Raw genomic sequence first — 19887 nt, forward strand, 5'->3', positions numbered from 1 at the left:
AGAGAAATAAAAGCCCAAACTGGAGATGAAAATCCACCCAAACACATTTTAATGCCGAAATGTTTGATGAAAGTATGCACGTGTGTACGCGGTTAGTGTGTGCTTGTGGGCAATCGTAATATTTAGATGTAGTACGTACTACGTAAAGCCATGTGTTGGTTATGATGGCCAACAATTGGTGACAGAGGCGGATTTAGTTGGGGCTCCGACATATATGTCATCGAATGTTCTAATAAAGCGGTGTACAAAATAAGTTCAGTTACCAGTTAAGTTTTAACTTAGACCGGCATGAAATTTTAACACCTTCGTTATTTTTTGAACCGGAATTTATTTACCAAACAATTCACACATATACTCAACAGAATGGAAATATAACAAGTATAACAAGCGTGCTAAGTTCGGCGGGGCCGAATCCTATATATCCTCTCCACCATGGATCGCATTTGTCGGGTTATATGCGCGGTATCTCTTTTTAGGCAAACAAAGAGTATTGAATAACAACTGTTATGCTATTGGAGCTACATCAAGTTACAGTCCGATTCGGACCATAAATGAATGCTGAACATTGTAGAAGTCATTGTGTTATATTTCAGTTCATTCGGAAGAGAATTGCGCCTTGTAGGGGCTCAAGAAGCAAAATCGGGAGATAGGTTTATATGGGAGCTGTATCAAGCTCTTGATCGATTCAGACCATATTAGACACGTATGTTGAAAGCCATGAGAGAAGCCGTTGTACAAAATTTCTGCCAAATCAGATGAGAATTGCGCCCTCTAGAGGCTCAAGAAATCAAAATCCCAAATCGGTTTATATGGCAGCTATACCACAATATGAACCGATTTGCGCCATACTTAACACAGTTGTTGGAAGTGATACCAAAACATCACGTGCGAAATTTCATTCAAATCGGATGAGAATGGCGCCCTCTAGACGCTCAAGAAGTCAAGATCCCATATCGGTCTATATGGCAGCTATACCAGATTATAAACCGATTTGCGCCATACTTAACACAGTTTTTGGAAGTTATACCAAAGCACCACGTGCAAAATTTCATTCAAATCGGATGAGAATGGCGCCCTCTAGAGGCTCAAGAAGTCAAGATCCCAGATCGGTTTATATGGCAGCTATATTAACGCATGGACCGATTTGCGCCATACTTAACACAGTTGTTGGAAGTGATACCAAAACACTACGTGCGAAATTTCATTCAAATCGGATGAGAATTGCGCCCTCTAGAGGCTCAAGAAGTCAAGATCCCAGATCGGTTTTTATGGCAGCTATACCACAATATGAACCGATTTGCGCCATACTTAACACAGTTATTGGAAGTGATACCAAAACACCACGTGCAAAATTTCATTCAAATCGGATGAGAATTGCGCCCTCTAGAGGCTCAAGAAGTCAAGATCCCAGATCGGTTTACATGGCAGCTATATTAACGCATGAACCGATTTGCGCCATACCTAACACAGTTGTTGGAAGTGATACCAAAACACCACGACCAAAATTTCATTCAAATCGGATGAGAATGGCGCCCTCTAGAGGCTCAAGAAGTCAAGATCCCATGTCGGTCTATATGGCAGCTATATCAAAACATGGACCGATATGGCCCATTTACAATCCCAACCGACTTACGCCAATAAGAAGTATTTGGTTCATGTCATGGCATGAATGCCAGACATGAACCAACTTGACACAACAAGTTGGTTCATGTCTGGCATTGTGTCAACACGTAAGTGCCGGTAACTGTTAGACGCGAAGGCCGGGCAATGACAATGGAAATGCACCAACGTCTCATCATCTTCCTCGCATGCCCTACGCATGCTATCACTTGCCGCACCGATTTTACATAAGTGAGCTTTTACTCCTATGTGTCCCGTTAGGATACCAACAGCTATACTGAACTGCTTCTTACTTCCTTTCAGCAACAGTCTCGTCTTCTCACGACCCGGATCCCCCCATAGGATTTTCGCCGTCCTACCGACTGTTTCGCTGTTCCACAGGGTTGCATGAGGATTCGTCGCCCACGCCCTAAACTCGGACTATGCCGACCCGAAGACTTCGCGTTTACCAAGTTTGTTGATGGCAGTCCTCTGGCTTTCACCGCCAAACCTTCTGCCCTTTCATTCCCCCTTACTCCGTTATGGCCAGGCACCCAAACGATGCGAATTTTGCCATGCTCAAAGAAGGCCTTAATCTCCTTCTCTCTTATTGCCCTTATGGTAATTTTACTGTCGGTAAAGATGTTCACACTCGACATCTTGGCGTTAGGTCCACACCACCTCACGCATTCCCTGATCGCCCGGATCTCCGCCTGCGGGACCGTATTATGGTCAGGCAGTCTAAAAAAAATTGCAGTCCCTGGGTTCTCAATGTAGACCCCCAGGCCCATTCTGTCGTCTAGCTATGATCAATCCGTGTAACATGATCTTCCAGATGGCAATACTAGGATTCCGTCAATCTATGAGTGAGTGCCGCTGGCTCGCGGTTAACCCGCTGGCTTCGGGTTAACCAAATTTATTGATGGCAGTCTTCTGGCCTTCACCGCCCAACCGTCTGCCCTTTCATTCCCCCTTACTCCGTTCTGGCCTGGCACCCAAACGATGCGAATTTTGCCATGATCAAAGAAGGCCTTAATCTCCTTCTCCCTCATGGTAATTTTACTGTCGGTAAAGATGTTCACACTCGGCATCTTGGCGTTAGGACCACACCACTGCACGCATTCCGTGATCGCCCGGATCACCGCCTGCAGGACCGTATTATGGTCAGGCAGTCTAAAACAGATCTCAGTCCCTGGGTTCTCAATGTAGACCCCCAGGCCCACTCTGTCCTCTAGCTTTGATCCATCCGTGTAAAATGATCTTCCAGACGGCAATACTAGGACTCCGTCAATCCATGAGTGAGTGCCGATCTCAAAGTTCATCTCAGATATCCGATCAGAAATCCCTTCCCTACGTTCCAAGTTGCCTATCGTCACCTCGATTATACCGCGATGATATGAGCTGCTCCCATACGCAATCCATTCTCCCATCGCCTTAAGTCTTATAGCCGCAGTGGCTGCCTCACACTTAATCTGTATGTCAATGGGTCGTATATCTAGAATAGTCTCCAGTACCCTAATGGGCGTGGTCCTCATCACTCCGCCTATGCCAAGACAACATATTCTCTGAATCTGTTTTATAGTCCTTATGTTGCACTTTTTCTCCATAGCAGTCCACCAAACTACTGAGGTGTAAGTAAAAATTGGTCTAATCACGATCCTGTAGAGCCAGTGGACTATCCTCGGTATCAGGCCCCATTTCGAGCCTACAGCCCAACATCTGTGAGCCTTCTCAGTACGCTCCTAAAAGTGACAATTCAATTCCAACTCACTATTCTGTCCAAAATAATACCTAAGTATTTGACCTTGCCAGATATCAAAATTGTTTTGTTGAGGAACTCGTGAACAGGCATATTTCGGACTTTTCTGGGTTAAAATTGAGACCTCTGGTGGTGCGTTAAATTGACCCACCTTTGTCTTCCTCGTGAACTGGCATATTTCAGACTTTTCTGGGTTAACATTAAGACCTCTGGGTCTAGCCCAGTCATATGCCATATGCAAGACCCTTTCGGCCCTTTTGCATAGCTGGCTCAGATCCTTAACTCTTAGAAGTAGTATAACATCGTCTGTGTAGCAGACGGGTTCAAAACCCTCCTCAGTCAGCATCCGTAAAAGGCCATTTATGGTGGCGATAAAATGCCCCCCTCTGGCGTGCCTTGTGCCACTTTCTTCTTTTGTTTGTATGTCATGGGACACACAATTTATCCATCTGTTCCTTAGCATATGGCTTATCCAGTCTCTAAGGACCTGGTCCACCCGGTACTGGTCTAAGGATTGGATCATTGTGTCGGTCCGCACATTATTAAACGCCCGCTAGATGTCAATGCAAACCGACAATGTATACCTCTTGGCATCGAAAGATTCTTCAATTTTATGCGCAACCTCGTGTAGGGCAGTCTTCACCGACCTTCCCTTGACATAGGCATGCTGCAGTTCGTTGGATGTCCTACTCTTTAACATGGTATCCACTATGCGTTTCATGGTTTTGAGTAGAAAGTACGTAAGGCTTATAGGTCTGTAGGACTTTGGTGTCGCATAACTTGCCTAGACAGGCTTGGGTATAAACACCACCCTTGCCTCCTGCCAGGCTTTCGGAGTATATGCAAGTCCATGTGGGACGCCATATAATCAGCCTCCTTTTGTAGTAACGCCGGAAATATTTCATCAGGTCCGGGTGATTTAAAAGGTTTGAAGCCCTTCAAGGATTCTTTCAACATAAATTCCGAAATTTTAAAACTGAGTCCCGTCGTATCCCGTGGAAAATGAGTTTTCATCAAAAGCCTCAACATGTCCTCCGTTGTCTCTGCTCTCACTACCATGTCATCTACTAAAGTTTCTATTTGGTAATGGGTTTTTGAGAGAAACTTTTTCATCTTGGCAGCGTCATTAACACTATCGACCTGTTTGCAGAAAAGCTTCCAGGAGGCACGTTTTGCACCTCTGGTAGTCTTATTGTATTCCTTGAGCCTTGGGTAGTATTGGGTTGCCCAAAAAGTAATTGCGGATTTTTTAAAAGAAAGTAAATGCATTTTTAATAAAACTTAGAATGAACTTTAATCAAATATACTTTTTTTACACTTTTTTTCTAAAGCAAGCTAAAAGTAACAGCTGATAACTGACAGAAGAAAGAATGCAATTACAGAGTCACAAGCTGTGAAAAAATTTGTCAACGCCGACTATATGAAAAATCCGCAATTACTTTTTGGGCAACCCAATACACATCCCAAAAAACTTCCGCTTTTCAACGACGTGCTCTGTTAAAAATTCTGCGGACCTCTTTCCCAATGTTGCGAATCTCCCCGTTCATCTAGGATTTTTCTTGGACTGATTTTCTTTCTCTGCAGTCGTAATCCTGTTGACATTGTCGTGAATGTCTTCTACGCTAATCTAAATTATCTTGCCCAAGTCTTCTTCAGAGTAGTCTTCCGAATTTTGGCCAGTTGGTTTTCAAGTTATTACGGAAGCTTATCGTATTCGGCTCTGGCCGTGCTATACTAAACCTAATGTAGCGAAGGTCTGAGAATGAATGCTCCATGGAGACCCTCCAATCCTGAAACTCATCGATTAGATTTTCCGAAGAAATTGTCAAAACCACCGTAGCGCAGAAGTTAGCATGTCCGCCTATGACGCTAAACGCCTGGGTTCAAATGCTGGCAGGAACATCAGAAAATTTGACAGCGGTGGTTATCCTCTACTGATGCTGGCGACATTTGTGAGATACTTTGACATGTAAAAACTTCTCCCTAAAGAGGTGTCGCTCTGCGGCACGTCGTTCGGTTTCGCCTATAAAAGGAGGTCCTTCATCATGGGTTCAAATGCTGGCAGGAACAACAGAAAATTTGACAGCGGTGGTTATCCCCTCCTAATGCTGGCGACATTTGTGAGATACTTTGACATGTGAAAACTTCTCCCCAAAGAGGTGTCGCTCTGCGGCACGCCGTTCGGTCTCGCCTATAAAAAGAGGTCCCTTATCATTGAGCTTAAAATTGAATCGGACAGCATTCATTGATTTGTGAGAAGTTTGTCCCAGTCCCAAATGGCATGTTCATAGGCTAATTTGCATTTGCACTAACACATCTTAAACCTCCTCCCCAGTTCTATTAACAAAGGTAGCGGTGTTACCAATATTGAGTGTTATTAGGTCGTTAGCATTCAAGAACTTGGCCCCGCTTAGTAGTGTTGGTGCTACCCCACGAAATGTGGTGAGAGTTCGCATCGCACCCTATTAGTACCTCGTTTCCTGTCTGTTTTGCTTTACTCACCAGCCGTTGCAGTTCTGACGAGGGTGGCGGTGTAGGAGAGTCGATACGCAGATAAAGTCATGCCAGGTATGCTCTACCGTCTCTCTGTCTCACCACTGTTGCATCCGACGAAAATATGTAATTCAAATTTGTATGACAAATAACGCAGGTCCTCGGCCGAGTACCAGCGTTTGCATAGAATAACTGATAGTTTATATGGTTCAGTCCTGAAACTTTGTTCCGGGTTGTCCATGGCTCCTCAATTAAGGCAATATGAATCTTGCCCTTGCTGATTTTCTCCATCAGAGCGTGTATAGCAGTCTCGTTCCGGTGGAGGTCTATCTGGATTTCCTCAATCATTGGTCCCCCAGTAGATGGGTATCTTGGGAGTACGTAATGATCTCATCGTCTGCTCCCTGTTCTTTAGACTGCATGGAATTTCCTGTCACTGCGCTGCCTGATGTCATCGCATTGGGTGCTTTGCCTATCCTAGTCTTCCGAATCTTTATAAAGTCGGTAATGGTTTCATCGAAGGGTCCCTGTTCGTTAGGCTGCATTGAGTTTCCATTCCCTGTAGTGCCTGATGTTTCAATACTAGGATCTTTGCCTATTTTAGTCTTCCAAATCTTAAGTAAATGGGCTTCTGGGCAGAAGGTCATGGTATAATCGTCGGCGCCCTGTTCGTTAGGCTGTATTGGGATTCCTGTTGCTGCGCTGCCTAAAGTTTCAATATTAGGATCTTTACCTATCCTAATCTTCCGAATCGTGAAGACGGTGATGGGTCCGTCCCCGGGTCCCTGTTTGTTAGGCTGTGCTGGGTCTATCGCCACTGCGCTATGGAGGTAATACAAATGCAATGACTGGATATACCAAGTCTTTGAGAATACCTGTTCTTCAGTAGCACACAAGCATCTGGCTCAAAACATCGAATGTATAAGGCCTATTCTGCGGCCCCAGCCTTCTCCGCGACCCACTGTAAAGTCTACTTAAATACTTTATTGGATGTGTTTGTGTTCTTTGTTAAGCTATGAATGCGTGTGAATGCGGCAACTGTGGTCGCTCTGCGTTCTGTGTTCTGTGTTTAAGCCAGATCCAATTTGTTGGCTGTCACTACCAGTCAATGTTAATAACTTAATCAGTTCGGGTCCGACACCCTTCCAAGTCGTTCTTTGTTTGTGCCATTTACTGTATTCGTGTTCGCACGCCGCGCTGGTGTGGTCTTTGCGACTTACATATCTAAATAGGTGTTCAAATGTCATTGGTTAGGGGGCTGCTTATTGTCATTCTAACGTTGTTGCTCTATGTCACATCATCGGTGTTTGGTGGTTTAAGTGGTGGCAGTGGCAGTGACGGTGACGGTGACGGTGACGGCAGCAACGGTTACGTTGGTCACAATTTAAGCGACTTTACACAACATCGCCAAAAGCGTGGATTAATTTTCCAGAATGGTGGCATTGCTAAGGTAAGTAAATGTTGATCCTTCGCATTAAATTGATGTGTGCTGCAGCTAGTGAAAATAATCCCAGTGGTTTATGCAAACATAAGGACTCAATAGATGCCAATAAACAAAATATATAAATTAATTTATTTTGAAATCTTCAAATTAATTAATTTGAAACTTGAATACAATAACAACCAGTTAAAGCGCATCAAGTTCGGCCGGGCCTTATCTTATATAGCCTCCAGCAAGAATGGCATTTGACATGTTATTGAAATGACTTTTTCAAATATATAGGACGTACATCAAGTTAAGGGCCGGTAGAGATCGTACTCGTCATGACTAATAGAAAAGGTCAACCACATTGCGCCCTCTAGAGGCTAGAGAGGAAGTTAACTAGGGGGCAATTTCAGTCAAATCGGTTGGTAACTAAGGCTTATTATGTTTAACCTGAAGCTCGGTGTACGTGACAGCTATATCAGGTTATAAACCGATTGAGGCCTTTCTAATAACGCACAGTGGGAGAAAACCGAAAAAAAAACTATTAAAAAATATGCCGTGTGAGAACGGGTAGAAATATCTCTTTGAAATTCTATGAAATGGTTAGAGCTAAGGTGTTGGCAAGATTTCAAGTCTCTAGGAGTTCCATGCGCCTCTTGGCAGAGCCTTAAAGTTGGACACCTTGGCATTTCGAAAAATTGTTTGGACTGGCAAAGCTTCATTTGTGGTCCGATTTTCAAAATTCATTTTTTGCCTTTGAGCATTATGCTCAAAAATTCAAAAAATTCCGCTTGCGGTGTAGGATATCTCCACTAGTTTCGGGAATATTTGAGTTAAGTAGCGAATGGGATGAATGCACTGGTTATACTCGTCGATGGAGTGATCAGTTCTAATATACGGATGTCATGCCGTGTGGCGTGTGATGCAGTACATTTTTCATTTTCAGGATCTAGAAAGGGGCGAATACGGTGGTGTTTTAATTTATAAGTGACGCTATTAATACTACTGCTGCCAGGTCTTTGTTGTTAAGGATTCAACCATTCGACCTAACCACCAGAGAATTCGCCAAGGGGACGCTGTCCAGATTGTTGTAACGTTCATGACCGTCATTATACTCGATGGGGCTATGGCCCCCCTGTAGACTGTGTACCTAACTGACAATATGGATATTTACCATCTTGTGCTGGTAACTACTTTGTGGAGCCGCGAATACAGATTGGAAATTTTATTATCGGGTTGCCCAAAAAATAGTTGCGGATTTTTTAAAAGAAAGTAAACGCATTTTTAATAAAACTTAGAATGAACTTTAATCATATATACTTTTTTTACGCTTTTTTTCTAAAGCAGCTGACAGAAGAAAGAATGCAATTGCAGAGTCACAAGCTGTGAAAAAATTTGTCAACGCCGACTATATGAAAAATCCGCAATTACTTTTTGGGCAACCCAATATTTTACAGATGAGTCGAAGATGGATATTGGAATGGGATGCCGCGAATACAGATTGGAAATTTTTTTACTTTACAGATGAGTCGAAAATGGATATTGGAATGGGATGCAGAATACACTGCGCAAAACAATGCAAATTGTTGCCAATTCTACTCATGTGCTAGTAAGCAGACCCAGATTTCAATATGGTAAAATTCACAAGGTCATATAGTAACCTTCTTTATCACGCTTTAAGTGAAATACCATGCTACGAAAATAGCATATAATATCAGCATCGCGCTCTTCTTCCAAACAAAATTTATTTAAACCCCATATTGTCATTGGTTTAGGGGAGTTTACAGGATGAGGCGTCCCCCAAACACATGGCCCCAAAATAGGTTATCAAATTCGTTTTCTAATCTCAAATACCTTCCATTTGAGCCCCAATATTGCGATGGCCAGTAAAAAATTGCTGTTTGTGGGGTATTTTGGGAAAGGGGTAGAACCCAAGATAATTGGTGCCGAAAGTGGGTATCAATTCTTGCTCTACCGTCCAATACCTTCCATTTAAGCTCCACATTGACATGGTCGGTAAATATGCCCGATTTAGGGGTGTTCCCCAAACACTAATCCCGTGCTCTATTCTAATGTATCTATATATCATTTGTTTGAACCCCAAATTTCCATTTGCCTCAAAATTGGATATCAAATTGAGAAAGGGGTAGACCCCCAGATTACTGGTGCCGAAAGTGGGTATCAATTCTTGCTCTACCGCCCAATACCTTCCATTTAAGCTCCACATTGACATGGTCGGTAAATATGCCCGATTTAGGGGTGTTTTGGGATTGGGGTCGTCCCCCAAACACTAAGCCCGTGCTCTATTCTCATATATCTATACATCATTTTTTTGAACTCTATATTGTCATTTACCTCAAAATTGGATATCAAATTGATTTTCTAATCTCATTTAAACTTCTTATTGCAAAAGTCAGCAAATATGTCCGGTTTGGGGTATTGGCCCTAAAAACTATGAATATTTAGTTCCACTCTCTTTAAGACCCAAATTGTCTTGGTGAGCAAATACGTCATATTTGGGGGTTGTAATGGTGGTGGGACCTCCCCTAGACAGTTGGTCCCTTATGTTAATATCAGATACGTGGTCTACTCGCAAATACCTTAAATTTGAGCCTCATATTTCCATAGTCGGCAAACATGACCGGTTGGGGGGGTGTTTTGGAGGATGGGCGGCCACTCAGTGAGTAGGACTTGAAAATATATATCGGATTGGTGTTCTACGCGCATTACTCCCAAAGACCTTTCATTTGAGCCCCATATGGCTATGGTCGTAAATTTGTCCCCTTTGGGAGAGGTTTTTGGGGAGAGGCGGCCCCCAAACACTTGGTCCCATATATGGATATCAGATTCTAATTCTACACTCAAATACCTTTTATTTAAGACCCATATTCGCATGGTCAGAAAATAAGTCCTGTTTGGGGGGTGTTTTGGGGAAGGGGTCCACCCCCCAGAAACGTGTTCCCACATTTGGATATCATATTCGTATTCTACTCGCAAATACCTTTCATTTGAGTCCAATATTGCCATGATCGGTATATGTCCGATTTAGGGGTGTTTTGGGGGTTGGGTGGTGTTGTGGGGGTGGGGTGGCCCCATAGACACTTTTCCCGAATATTGATATCGGTTTCGTGCTTTACTCCCAAAGACCTTTCATTTGAGCCCCATGTCGTAATATGTCCCCATTGGGGGAGGTTTTTGGGGAGAGGCGGCCCCCCAAAAACTTGGTCTCGTATTTGTATATCAGATTCTAATTCTACACCTAAATACCTTTGATTTAAGCCCCATATTCTCATGGTGAGTAAATAAGTCCTGTTTGGGGGTGTTTTGGAGAAGGGGTGGACCCCCAGAAACGTGGTCCCACATTTGGGTATCAAATTCGTATTCTACTCGCAAATACCTTTCATTTGAGTCCAATATTGCCATGATCGGAATATGTCCGATTTAGGGGTGTTTTGGGGGTTGGGTGGTGTTGTGGGGGTGGGGTGGCCCTATTGACACTTTTCCCGAATATTGATATCAAATTCGTGCTTTACTCCCAAATACCTTTCATTTGAGCCCCATATTGCAATGGTCGCAAATTTGTCCCCTTTGGGGGAGGTTTTTGGGGAGAGGCGGCCCCTTAAACACTTTGTCCCATATTTGGATATCAGATTCTAATTCTACACTTAAATACCTTTGATTTAAGCCCCATATTCTCATGGTGAGTAAATAAGTCCTGTTTGGGGGTGTTTTGGGGAAGGGGTGGACCCCCAGAAACGTGGTCCCACATTTGGATATTAGATTCGTATTCTACGCGCAAATACCTTTCATTTGAGTCCCATATTTCCAGGGTCGGTAAGTATGTCCGATTTAGGGGTGTTTTCGGGTTGGGGGTGGTCCCCCTAACACTTGGTCCGACAATTGGATATCAGATACGTTTTCTTATCTAAAGTATGTTTCATTTGAGTCCTATATTGTAGTGATTGGTCCAAATATATGTTTGGTAGGTTTTAGGGTGGGGCGGCCCCCTAGGTAACCCATCCGAAATTTGGATACCAAAATTTTATTTTTAGGGCACTATGTAAGAACACACAAAAGTTCCGCTTAAACCGCTCTTCCCATCTCCGAGATCTGGCGTTTCTGAAAATAAGAGTATGGGGGAGGGTCTGTCCCCTTCAGATATCAAAAAATTTAGTACCCTATTTTCACCACGGGTTCATTATGCACCATCTGTGAAAATGTCAAGAAAATCGGTTCAGCCGTTTCTGAGTCTATAAGGAACACACAAACAAACAAACCCACAAATCAACACAAATTGATTTTTATGTATAAGAAGATAGGGTCTTAAAACAATATCTCGATGTGTTACACATGGAATGACGAAATATAACTAAACTCATACTAATAAGTTTAACAAGTAACAAGTAAAAGCGTGCTATGTTTGGCCAGGCTGAATCTTGCACACCCACCACAACGGATTCTGCCAAAAATAAACCCTGGTTAACTTAGTTTGCATTTGAATAATTTTGAAACAATCAAATCAGATATTGATCAAGGCTTCTAAGGTCTCAAAAAGTTAAAATGGGGGTATCGGATTTTAAGGGGCATATATCTATTTATGAACCTATTCGGGTAGAATTCGTTGTGAGTATTGGAGGACGCAAGTGTTCGGCACGTACCAGTTTTTAGTCAAATTAGGGGAAACAAGTAAAAGCGTGCTAAGTTCGGCTGGGCCGAATCTTATATACCCTCCACCATGGATCGCATTTGTCGAGTTCTTTTCCCGGCATCTCTTCTTAGGTAAAAAAAAATAAAAGAAAAGATTTGCTCTACTATTAGTGCGATATCAAGATATGGTCTGGTTTGGACCACATTTAAATTATATGTTGGAGACCTGTGTAAAATGTCAGGCAATTCGAATAAGAATTGCGCCCTTTGGGGGCTCAAGAAGTAAAATAGAGAGATCGATTTATATGGAAGCTATACCAGGCTATAGACCGGGTTGATGGTCATGAGAGGATCGGTCGTACTTAATTTCAGGCAAATGGAACGATAATTGCGACCTCTAGAGGCTCAAGAAGTCAAGATCCCAGATCGGTTTATATGGCAGCTATATCAGGGTATGAACCGATTTGAATCTTATTTGACAAAGTTGTTGAAAGTAAGAATAAAATTCGTCATGCAAAATTTCAGCCGAATCGAATAGGAATTGCGCCCTCTAGAGGCTCAAGAAGTCAAGACCCATGATCAGTTTATATAGCAGCTATATCAGGTTATTAACCGATTTCAACCATACTCAACACAGTTGTTGGAAGTCATAATAAAACACCGCATGCAAAATTTCCAAATTTCCAATTTATATGGCAGCTATATCAGGTTATAAACCGATTTGAACCATACTTGGCACAGTTGTTTGATATCATAACAAAACACCTCGTGCAAAATTTCATTCCAATCGGATAAGAATTGAGCACGCTAGAGACTCAAGAAGTCAAGACCCAAGATCGGTTTATATGACAGCTATATCAGGTTATGGACCGATTTCAACTATACTTGGCACAGTTGTTGGATGTCGCAACAAAATACGTCGTGCAAAATTTCATTCCAATTGGATAAAAATTGCGCACTTTAGAGACTCAAGAAGTCAAGACCCAAAATCGGTTTATATGGCAGCTATATAAGGTTATGGACCGATTTGTACAATATTTGGCACAGTTGTTGGATTTAATAACAAAACACCTCGGGCAAAATTTCATTCCAATCGGATAAGAATTGAGCCCTCTAGAGGCTCAAGAAGTCAAGACCCAAGATAGGTTTATATGGCAGCTATATCAAAACATGGACCGATATGGCCCATTTACAATACCAACCGACCTACGCTAATAAGAAGTATTTGTGCAAAATGTCAAGCGGCTAGCTTTACTTCTTCGGAAGTTAGCGTGCTTTCGACAGACAGACGGACGGGCGGACGAACAGACGGTCGGACGGACGGACAGACGGACGGACATGGCTAGATCGACATAAAATGTCGCGACGATCAAGAATATACATACTTTATGGGGTCTCAGACGAATATTTCGAGTAGTTACAAACAGAATGACGAAATTAGTATACCCCCATCCTATGGTGGAGGGTATAAAAATAAGGCTTCTAGGAGTAGATTTAATCGAAGTCTATATTTATTTATATATGGTTGGGATTTCACGTGAGTGTTCGAGGGCATAGGTGTACTGCAGGTACCAAATTTCAGTCAAATCGGATAAAACCTGTGTCTTTCAGGGCTGAAGAAGCTAAATCCGGTCGGTTTATATGGGAGCTATACAAGTTAATACACCGATTGAGATCATACTTGGCACGGATGTTGAATATTGGGGCTATATCAGTTGATAGAGCGATTCGAATTACACTTGGCATACATGTTACAAGTGCGAACAGAAGTCTTGGTACCACTTGTCAGCCAAATAGGTTTATATCGGGGCTATATCAGTTTTTTTATCCGATTCGAAGCACTATTGGCGCTGACGTTGGAAGTCGAAACAGAAGTCCTTGTGTCGATTTAAAACCGAATAGGGTGAAAATTGAGGCTTCTAGGGGCTCAAGAAGTCGAAACTGGAGATTGGTTTATATGGGGACTACTATAGACCGATTCGGAACATACTTGCCACGGATGTTGGAAGTCATAACAGAAGTATTTGTGCCAAAGTTCACCCAAATCGGTTGAACGCCTTAATGTTCAACCGATTTGGCTAGGGGCTCATGAAGTCAAAACCGGGAATCGTTTTATATGGAGGCTACATCAGATTTTTGGCCGATTCGGAGCATACTGGACACGGATGTTGGAAGTCGAAACAAAATACTTTGTGCCAAATTTCAGTGAAATAAAATGAAGGAAGGATGACTAGACTAGTATAGTAATTTCGGGCCGGGTCAAACTTTAGATATTCACCATAGTCCGATTTTTACCAAACTCGGCACGGATGTCAACGGTTCAAACACAGTTTACAGATCAAGATCGTAAAACCGGATATTTTGGTATGTGACAGCCTATATAAAAATATAGTCCGATCTCCATATTCAGGAATGATGTGTAGAGGTCTCACATAACGCATTGTACCAAATTTCAGCTACGTAAATCGGGTAGCTACCGGGCGCATCCACAGGTTGCGGATGGTGGAAAACTCCGTTTTTATGCGGAGTAGCTGCAAATGCGGCCGCGGGCAGTCAGCGATTTTCGAGAGGAAAATCTCAGTGAGGAGTCAGGTGGCACTGGCTCTTAATTAAATACTGAGTGCCAATGATACTCGAGATGACAAGGCGAGTTATTGGCGCCTTCAAATAACCAATGGCCAACGTCAGCGTCTGTTCCCAGGTTAGGAGCGGCTGGCGGCGAGCGTCGGATCTTGGAGCAAGCGGCTCGCCACAACGAGGGATACATGCAATCCCCGCCCCCGGAAAACATAGAACTACTACGAAAAACAAAGGAATAGTAAAAACGGACCCCCCCCCCAACGTTGACGACCCACGCAAATGAAAAAAGGACCATGATTTGGAGTGTCCGCACTCTTTATAGAGAAGGTGCAGTATACGCGCTGGCGGATGTAATAGAGAATTACAAGGCAGATATAACCGCCTTATAGGAAGTGCGATGGACTGGGAATGACGTCACTACAACACCAAACGGTGACGAACTATACTATAGCTGCCATAATACGAGGCATGAATTTGGCTGTGGATTTGTGGTTAGTCGGAGACTGAAACACCTTGTCTCCAGCTTTACTCCGGTGGATGAGAGGCTAGCCACAATCCGCATAAAAGCCAAATTCTTCAACATCAGCCTTATTTGTGCCCATGCCCCGACGGAAGACAAAGACAAGCGGACTAAGGATATTTTCTACGAGCGCCTAGAGAGAGAATATGACGCAAATCGTTCTGGGAGATTTTAATGCGAAAATAGGGAAGGAAGACATTTTTGGTCCAACAGTCGGAAAGTTTAGCCTCTACGAGATAACGTCCAGTAATGGGTTGAGGCTGATAGATTTTGCCGCCGCAATAAACATGGTAGTTAGTAGCACCAGATTTCAACACAAAAATATTCACAAAGCCACATGGCTGTCACCCGATCAAAACACGAGAAACCAAATTGATCACGTTGCGATAGGTGGAAGGCATTCATCCAGCGTGTTAGATGTACGATCGATCCGTGGAGCGAATATAGATTCGGATCATTACCTTGTTGCAGCAAAGGTTCGCACCCGTTTGAACATGGCGAGGAAAGTACGATCTGACACCGCACGGAAGCTGGACATTGAAAAGCTGCAAACACTACAAATGGCAGCGGCATACTCCACTCGACTGACCCAACTACTTGATGAAAGCACTCCTTGTTCCGATGGTATAATGGCGCAGTGGCAAACCATTGGCCACTCCATGGAAAATGCCCCGAAATCCATACTTGGGTACCGAAAGCCTCCTCCAAAAAACCCATGGTACGACCAAGAGTGTCGAGATGCTACTGAAGCCAAGAATGCGGCATATAGAGCAACCCTGCAATCAGTAGCAACGCGCCAGATGAAGGAGAGGTATCGGGAGAAAAGGAGAGAGTAGAAACGTCTATTCCGCAGAAAGAAAAAGGAAATGGAAAGACGTGAGTGTGAGCGAATTGAGATGTACAGGAGTCAGAATGAAGTTGGGAATTCTACCATAGAAATTAAACACCAAACCGATGGCTTTGGTGCAGGCACATCCTCCTGCAGAGACAAAGAAAGAACTCTGGTAACTGACTCAGATCACATGCTGAGGATATGGAAAGAACATTTTTCCCAACTGCTAGTGTCCGATGTTGGCAGCGAAGAGGATACCGCAGAACCAAACATTGATGATGGTATAGAATGTTTAGCTCCTAGTCAGAATGAGGTCCAAGTAGCAGTGACCAGACTAAATAACAACAAGGCAGCAGGAGCCGACGGGTTACCCGCTGAACTATTTAAGACCGGAGGCGACATGCTGATAAGGCGTATGCATCAGCTTTTCTGCGCAATTTGGCTAGAAGAACGCATACCCGATGATTGGAAGCTCAGCATACTATGTCCCGTACACAAGAAAGGAGACAAGACGGAATGTGCCAACTACAGAGGAATAAGTCTCCTTCCCATCGCATACATGATACTCTCGAGCGTACTGTGTGAAAGATTAAAACCTAAAGTCAATGAGATAATTGGGCCCTATCAATGCGGCTTTAGACCTGGTAAATCCACCCTGGACCAGATATTCACACTGCGCCAAATCCTGGTAAAGACCCGAGAAGGACAAATCAACACCTTCCATCTCTTTGTTGACTACAAAGCCGCCTTCGATACTCCTTTACGTTCAAAGGTATGTTAAGTCGCGTCTGAGTTTGGTATCCCTGAAAAATTAATAAGACTCTGCAGGAGGACATTTGCTGATACACGTTCCTCAGTAAGAATAGAAAAGAATGTCTTTGAACAATTTGAGACCAAACGAGGTTTCAGACAAGGAGACAGCCTATCGTGCGATCTCTTTAATATCCTGCTGGAGAAGATTATACGAGATGCAGATGTGAATAGATATGGTACACTAATCACAAGAGAACGCATGCTACTCCCCTATGCCGACGACATCGATATCATAGGTCGGTCACCGGTAGCAGTAACTGCAGCCTATGAAAGAATCGAAAGAGAGCCAATGAAAATGGGTCTGGCAGTAAATGGAGATAAGACGAAATGGATGGTTTCCACTCCCAAAAAGCCTTGCACAACCGAGCAGATAAAGAAAATGGAGAATGTTGCGAACCACAACTTTGAGATAGTCAATAACTTTATCTACCTCGGCACCGCCGTAACCGAAATGAATGACACCAGTTTTGAGATTCAGCGAAGAATAATGCTGGCAAACAGATGCTACTTTGGAGTAAGTAAGCAGTTTAGAAACAAGGCCAACTCGCAACAGACATAGATTACACTTTACAAAACACTGATACTACCCGTGCTGTTCTATGGTTCCGAAGCTTGGGTACTTGTGAAAGCAGATGAGGTAGTGCTGGAGGATTTGAGAGAAAGTTTCTTCGTAAAATATATGGAGCAGTTTGCGTTAATGGAGAATATAGGCGTCGTATGAACCACGAGCTGTATGACGACGAAGCATAGTTACACACATCAAAATACAACGGCTGCGTTGGCTAGGTCATGATGTCAGAATGGATGAAGAAGCTCCAGCAAAGAAGTCTTTTGGAGGCAGACACGGTGGTACATACAAATCGGGAAGACCAAAAGCCCGATGGAAAGATCAAGTGGTGAGAGACACCTCGAAACTTGGTGTCAGAGATTTTAGAATGAGCGCAGAAGATGGAGCCGCTTGGAGCGCAATTCTACGTGCGGCTAGTGGAACAAATATTCTGTCACAGCGAATTAAAGCGAAAAGTAAGTAAGATTGATCGCTTTCCGGCAGGAAAGAATTTCCCGCAAAAATGTCAGCCAGCAGGTTAGCCTTATCAACCATTTCAGTGCATATCTGGTCACCTTTGAAGAGGGTCGGGATAGCTTCTTTACACAAACGACCAGAAGCTTTTACTTCCCCTTGGAGAAGCAACAACTTTGGCACGAAGACGCTGTTCGTGCAGAAACTTTTCGCGTCTAAGTACTTTGGCACTCCAAGTTCTTGTGTGTTTGCGCAGCAATTCATTGCTGGCATTTTTATTTGAACGCCAATTTCCCAATGCCTCCTCTTTCGATCTGACGGCATTCCTGCATGTTTGGGTAAACCAGCTTTTGTCCTTTTATTTAAACGAAATTATTTTGGTTGCAATAAGTAACTCCATTACAATTAAGATTAGTTTCTCTATCGATTCAGTTGCCGCATCTACCTCGCAATCAAGGAAGCAAAGCTTCCATTTAAAAAAAACGGAAGAAATTTTCCGCTTTGGGGCACGAAGGGTAGAATGCGAAAAAAATACTGAAATAATGTAATGATCGGAGTTTCCATAAGGTGCAAGTAAATTTGCTTCGTTCGTACTTTTCAGGATGCGAAGTTAAGAAAAGGTAAAGAGTCCTTGTCCTTCGATGAACGGAAAGTGTGTGGGTTCATTCACTAGTTGCGTCAATTCATTCTGGGCGGCAAACAGCTCGGCGTATTTGCCCTCCGGAGTCGTGTGCCCGAATGGGAAAGCCAAGGGAAGTTATAGACATTAAAATCAATCAGTGACAACGATTTCACTGTACGGAATATCCTCCAAAATTCACGTTTGGAATCGGAAAGAGCATCGAAGCCATTAATGGAAATGTATAATGTGTGTTCCCATCCTGAATTTCACCCATAGGGAGCCAAATTCTGGATCCTGTGAGCCCAGGTGTTTGAACACTACATCACTACGAGCATATATCACAATACCGCTGTGAGAGGGTGTGATACCCAAGAACGTGAAAATTCATTGGATCTGCACCTGTGTCTCACATAGACCTAGTACATCAGAGCCATGGTAATGGTGTACTAGAGCGATTGCACTGCAAAGAAATTAGGGCTCGTATGTTGGCCAGATGTATTTCGAACCCATCCAACTTACTGTCAACCAGAAAACAAAAACAATATGCCGTGTGTAATGGGGTAAACAGACTCGAAGTTGTAGCAATCTATAGCACCAAATTATGATATCCTACATCATAGTAAAGACATGGGGTATAATCAATTTCCCCAATTGATCCCAATCATATCCATAAGTCTTATATGCCAGTAATTCATTAAAGTTTTCTCTATGTTTCACTTGCAGATTGTTTTTGGTCCCGTCTTTCCCATCGTCCTAGGTGATGCCATATCTTGGCGTTCGATTTTAAGTTTAATCGTCTTTCATTGTGGCGAATTCAAAGTACCCGATTCTCCTCTTTATCCATGGGATAAATGGGAAAATATCTACGCTCGTTCTCAAAGTAACCTTGGCCAATTGGAGCCTGACATATCGCGTGAGTTCATCTATACAGCCATTGAGTATTTTATGGAGAGATCCCATGGAATTGGAAGAACATGCCTATTGCGTTCAATATGTGAAAATGCTCAAGTACATCATCATATGGATGTTTTTGGAGAGGTTCTAAATGTGATCTTAACGTAAGTTGTGTATGTCGAACAATTCAAATTGTTGTAAAGACTAAGTTTTGTGATGATTACAGACCCGGCAAAGAGACTTTGGATCCCGTCTATCAAGAGGCCTATCAAATTGGAAGCAATGGTGCAGATTGTTTTCGTTACTATGGTGATTGCCCTAAAGGTTCAAATTTTTTCGATCAGTTTATAGAAGAAAGTTGAAAATGAAATAAAATACAGTTCAAATTTCAGGAAAAATGGTGTCACTTTTGATCTTGACTATAACACGTACGAGTGCTAAGGCATCTCTTCTAGATTTTGTAAATCTGGATAGGAAATGCGAGTTTTGTGCGTTCAATGCCTTCAGTCGGAAAACTCAGTGTAACGACGAAAGTGGGTAGTAAAAGCGTGTTTCTGGGCTCAAACACTTAAATTGGGAGATCGTTTTATCCAAACTCGGCACGGTTGTTCATTGAAATCGGGGCAGAAATAAGACTTTATGAACTGAAGAAATCTCATCGGGGGGTCATTATAAACGGTT

General features: G+C 43.0%; 1 protein-coding gene across 1 annotated transcript; it reads left to right on the forward strand.

Moving 5' to 3' along the window:
* The first annotated feature begins 6995 nt into the window (after positions 1–6995).
* LOC131997378 (uncharacterized) lies at positions 6996–19568 on the forward strand. Its single transcript, XM_059368339.1, has 3 exons — positions 6996–7301; positions 19036–19370; positions 19433–19568. The coding sequence occupies exons 1-3, from the start codon at positions 7092–7094 to the stop codon at positions 19566–19568; spliced, it is 681 nt and encodes a 226-aa protein (XP_059224322.1). The 5' UTR covers positions 6996–7091.
* Positions 19569–19887: the final 319 nt, after the last annotated feature.

The sequence above is a fragment of the Stomoxys calcitrans genome, chromosome 1, assembly GCF_963082655.1.
Source record: "Stomoxys calcitrans chromosome 1, idStoCalc2.1, whole genome shotgun sequence".
NCBI classification, from domain to species: Eukaryota; Metazoa; Arthropoda; class Insecta; order Diptera; family Muscidae; genus Stomoxys; species Stomoxys calcitrans.

What these genes read in the sequence shown, in the direction of transcription:
- LOC131997378 (XM_059368339.1), top strand. Translation starts at nt 7,092, where the DNA reads ATGTCATTGGTTAGGGGGCTGCTTATTGTCATTCTAACGTTGTTGCTC. An exon ending in AGAATGGTGGCATTGCTAAG is followed by an intron (nt 7,302 to 19,035) that starts GTAAGTAAATGT and finishes TTTCACTTGCAG; the next exon opens with ATTGTTTTTGGTCCCGTCTT. An exon ending in GTTCTAAATGTGATCTTAAC is followed by an intron (nt 19,371 to 19,432) that starts GTAAGTTGTGTA and finishes TGATGATTACAG; the next exon opens with ACCCGGCAAAGAGACTTTGG.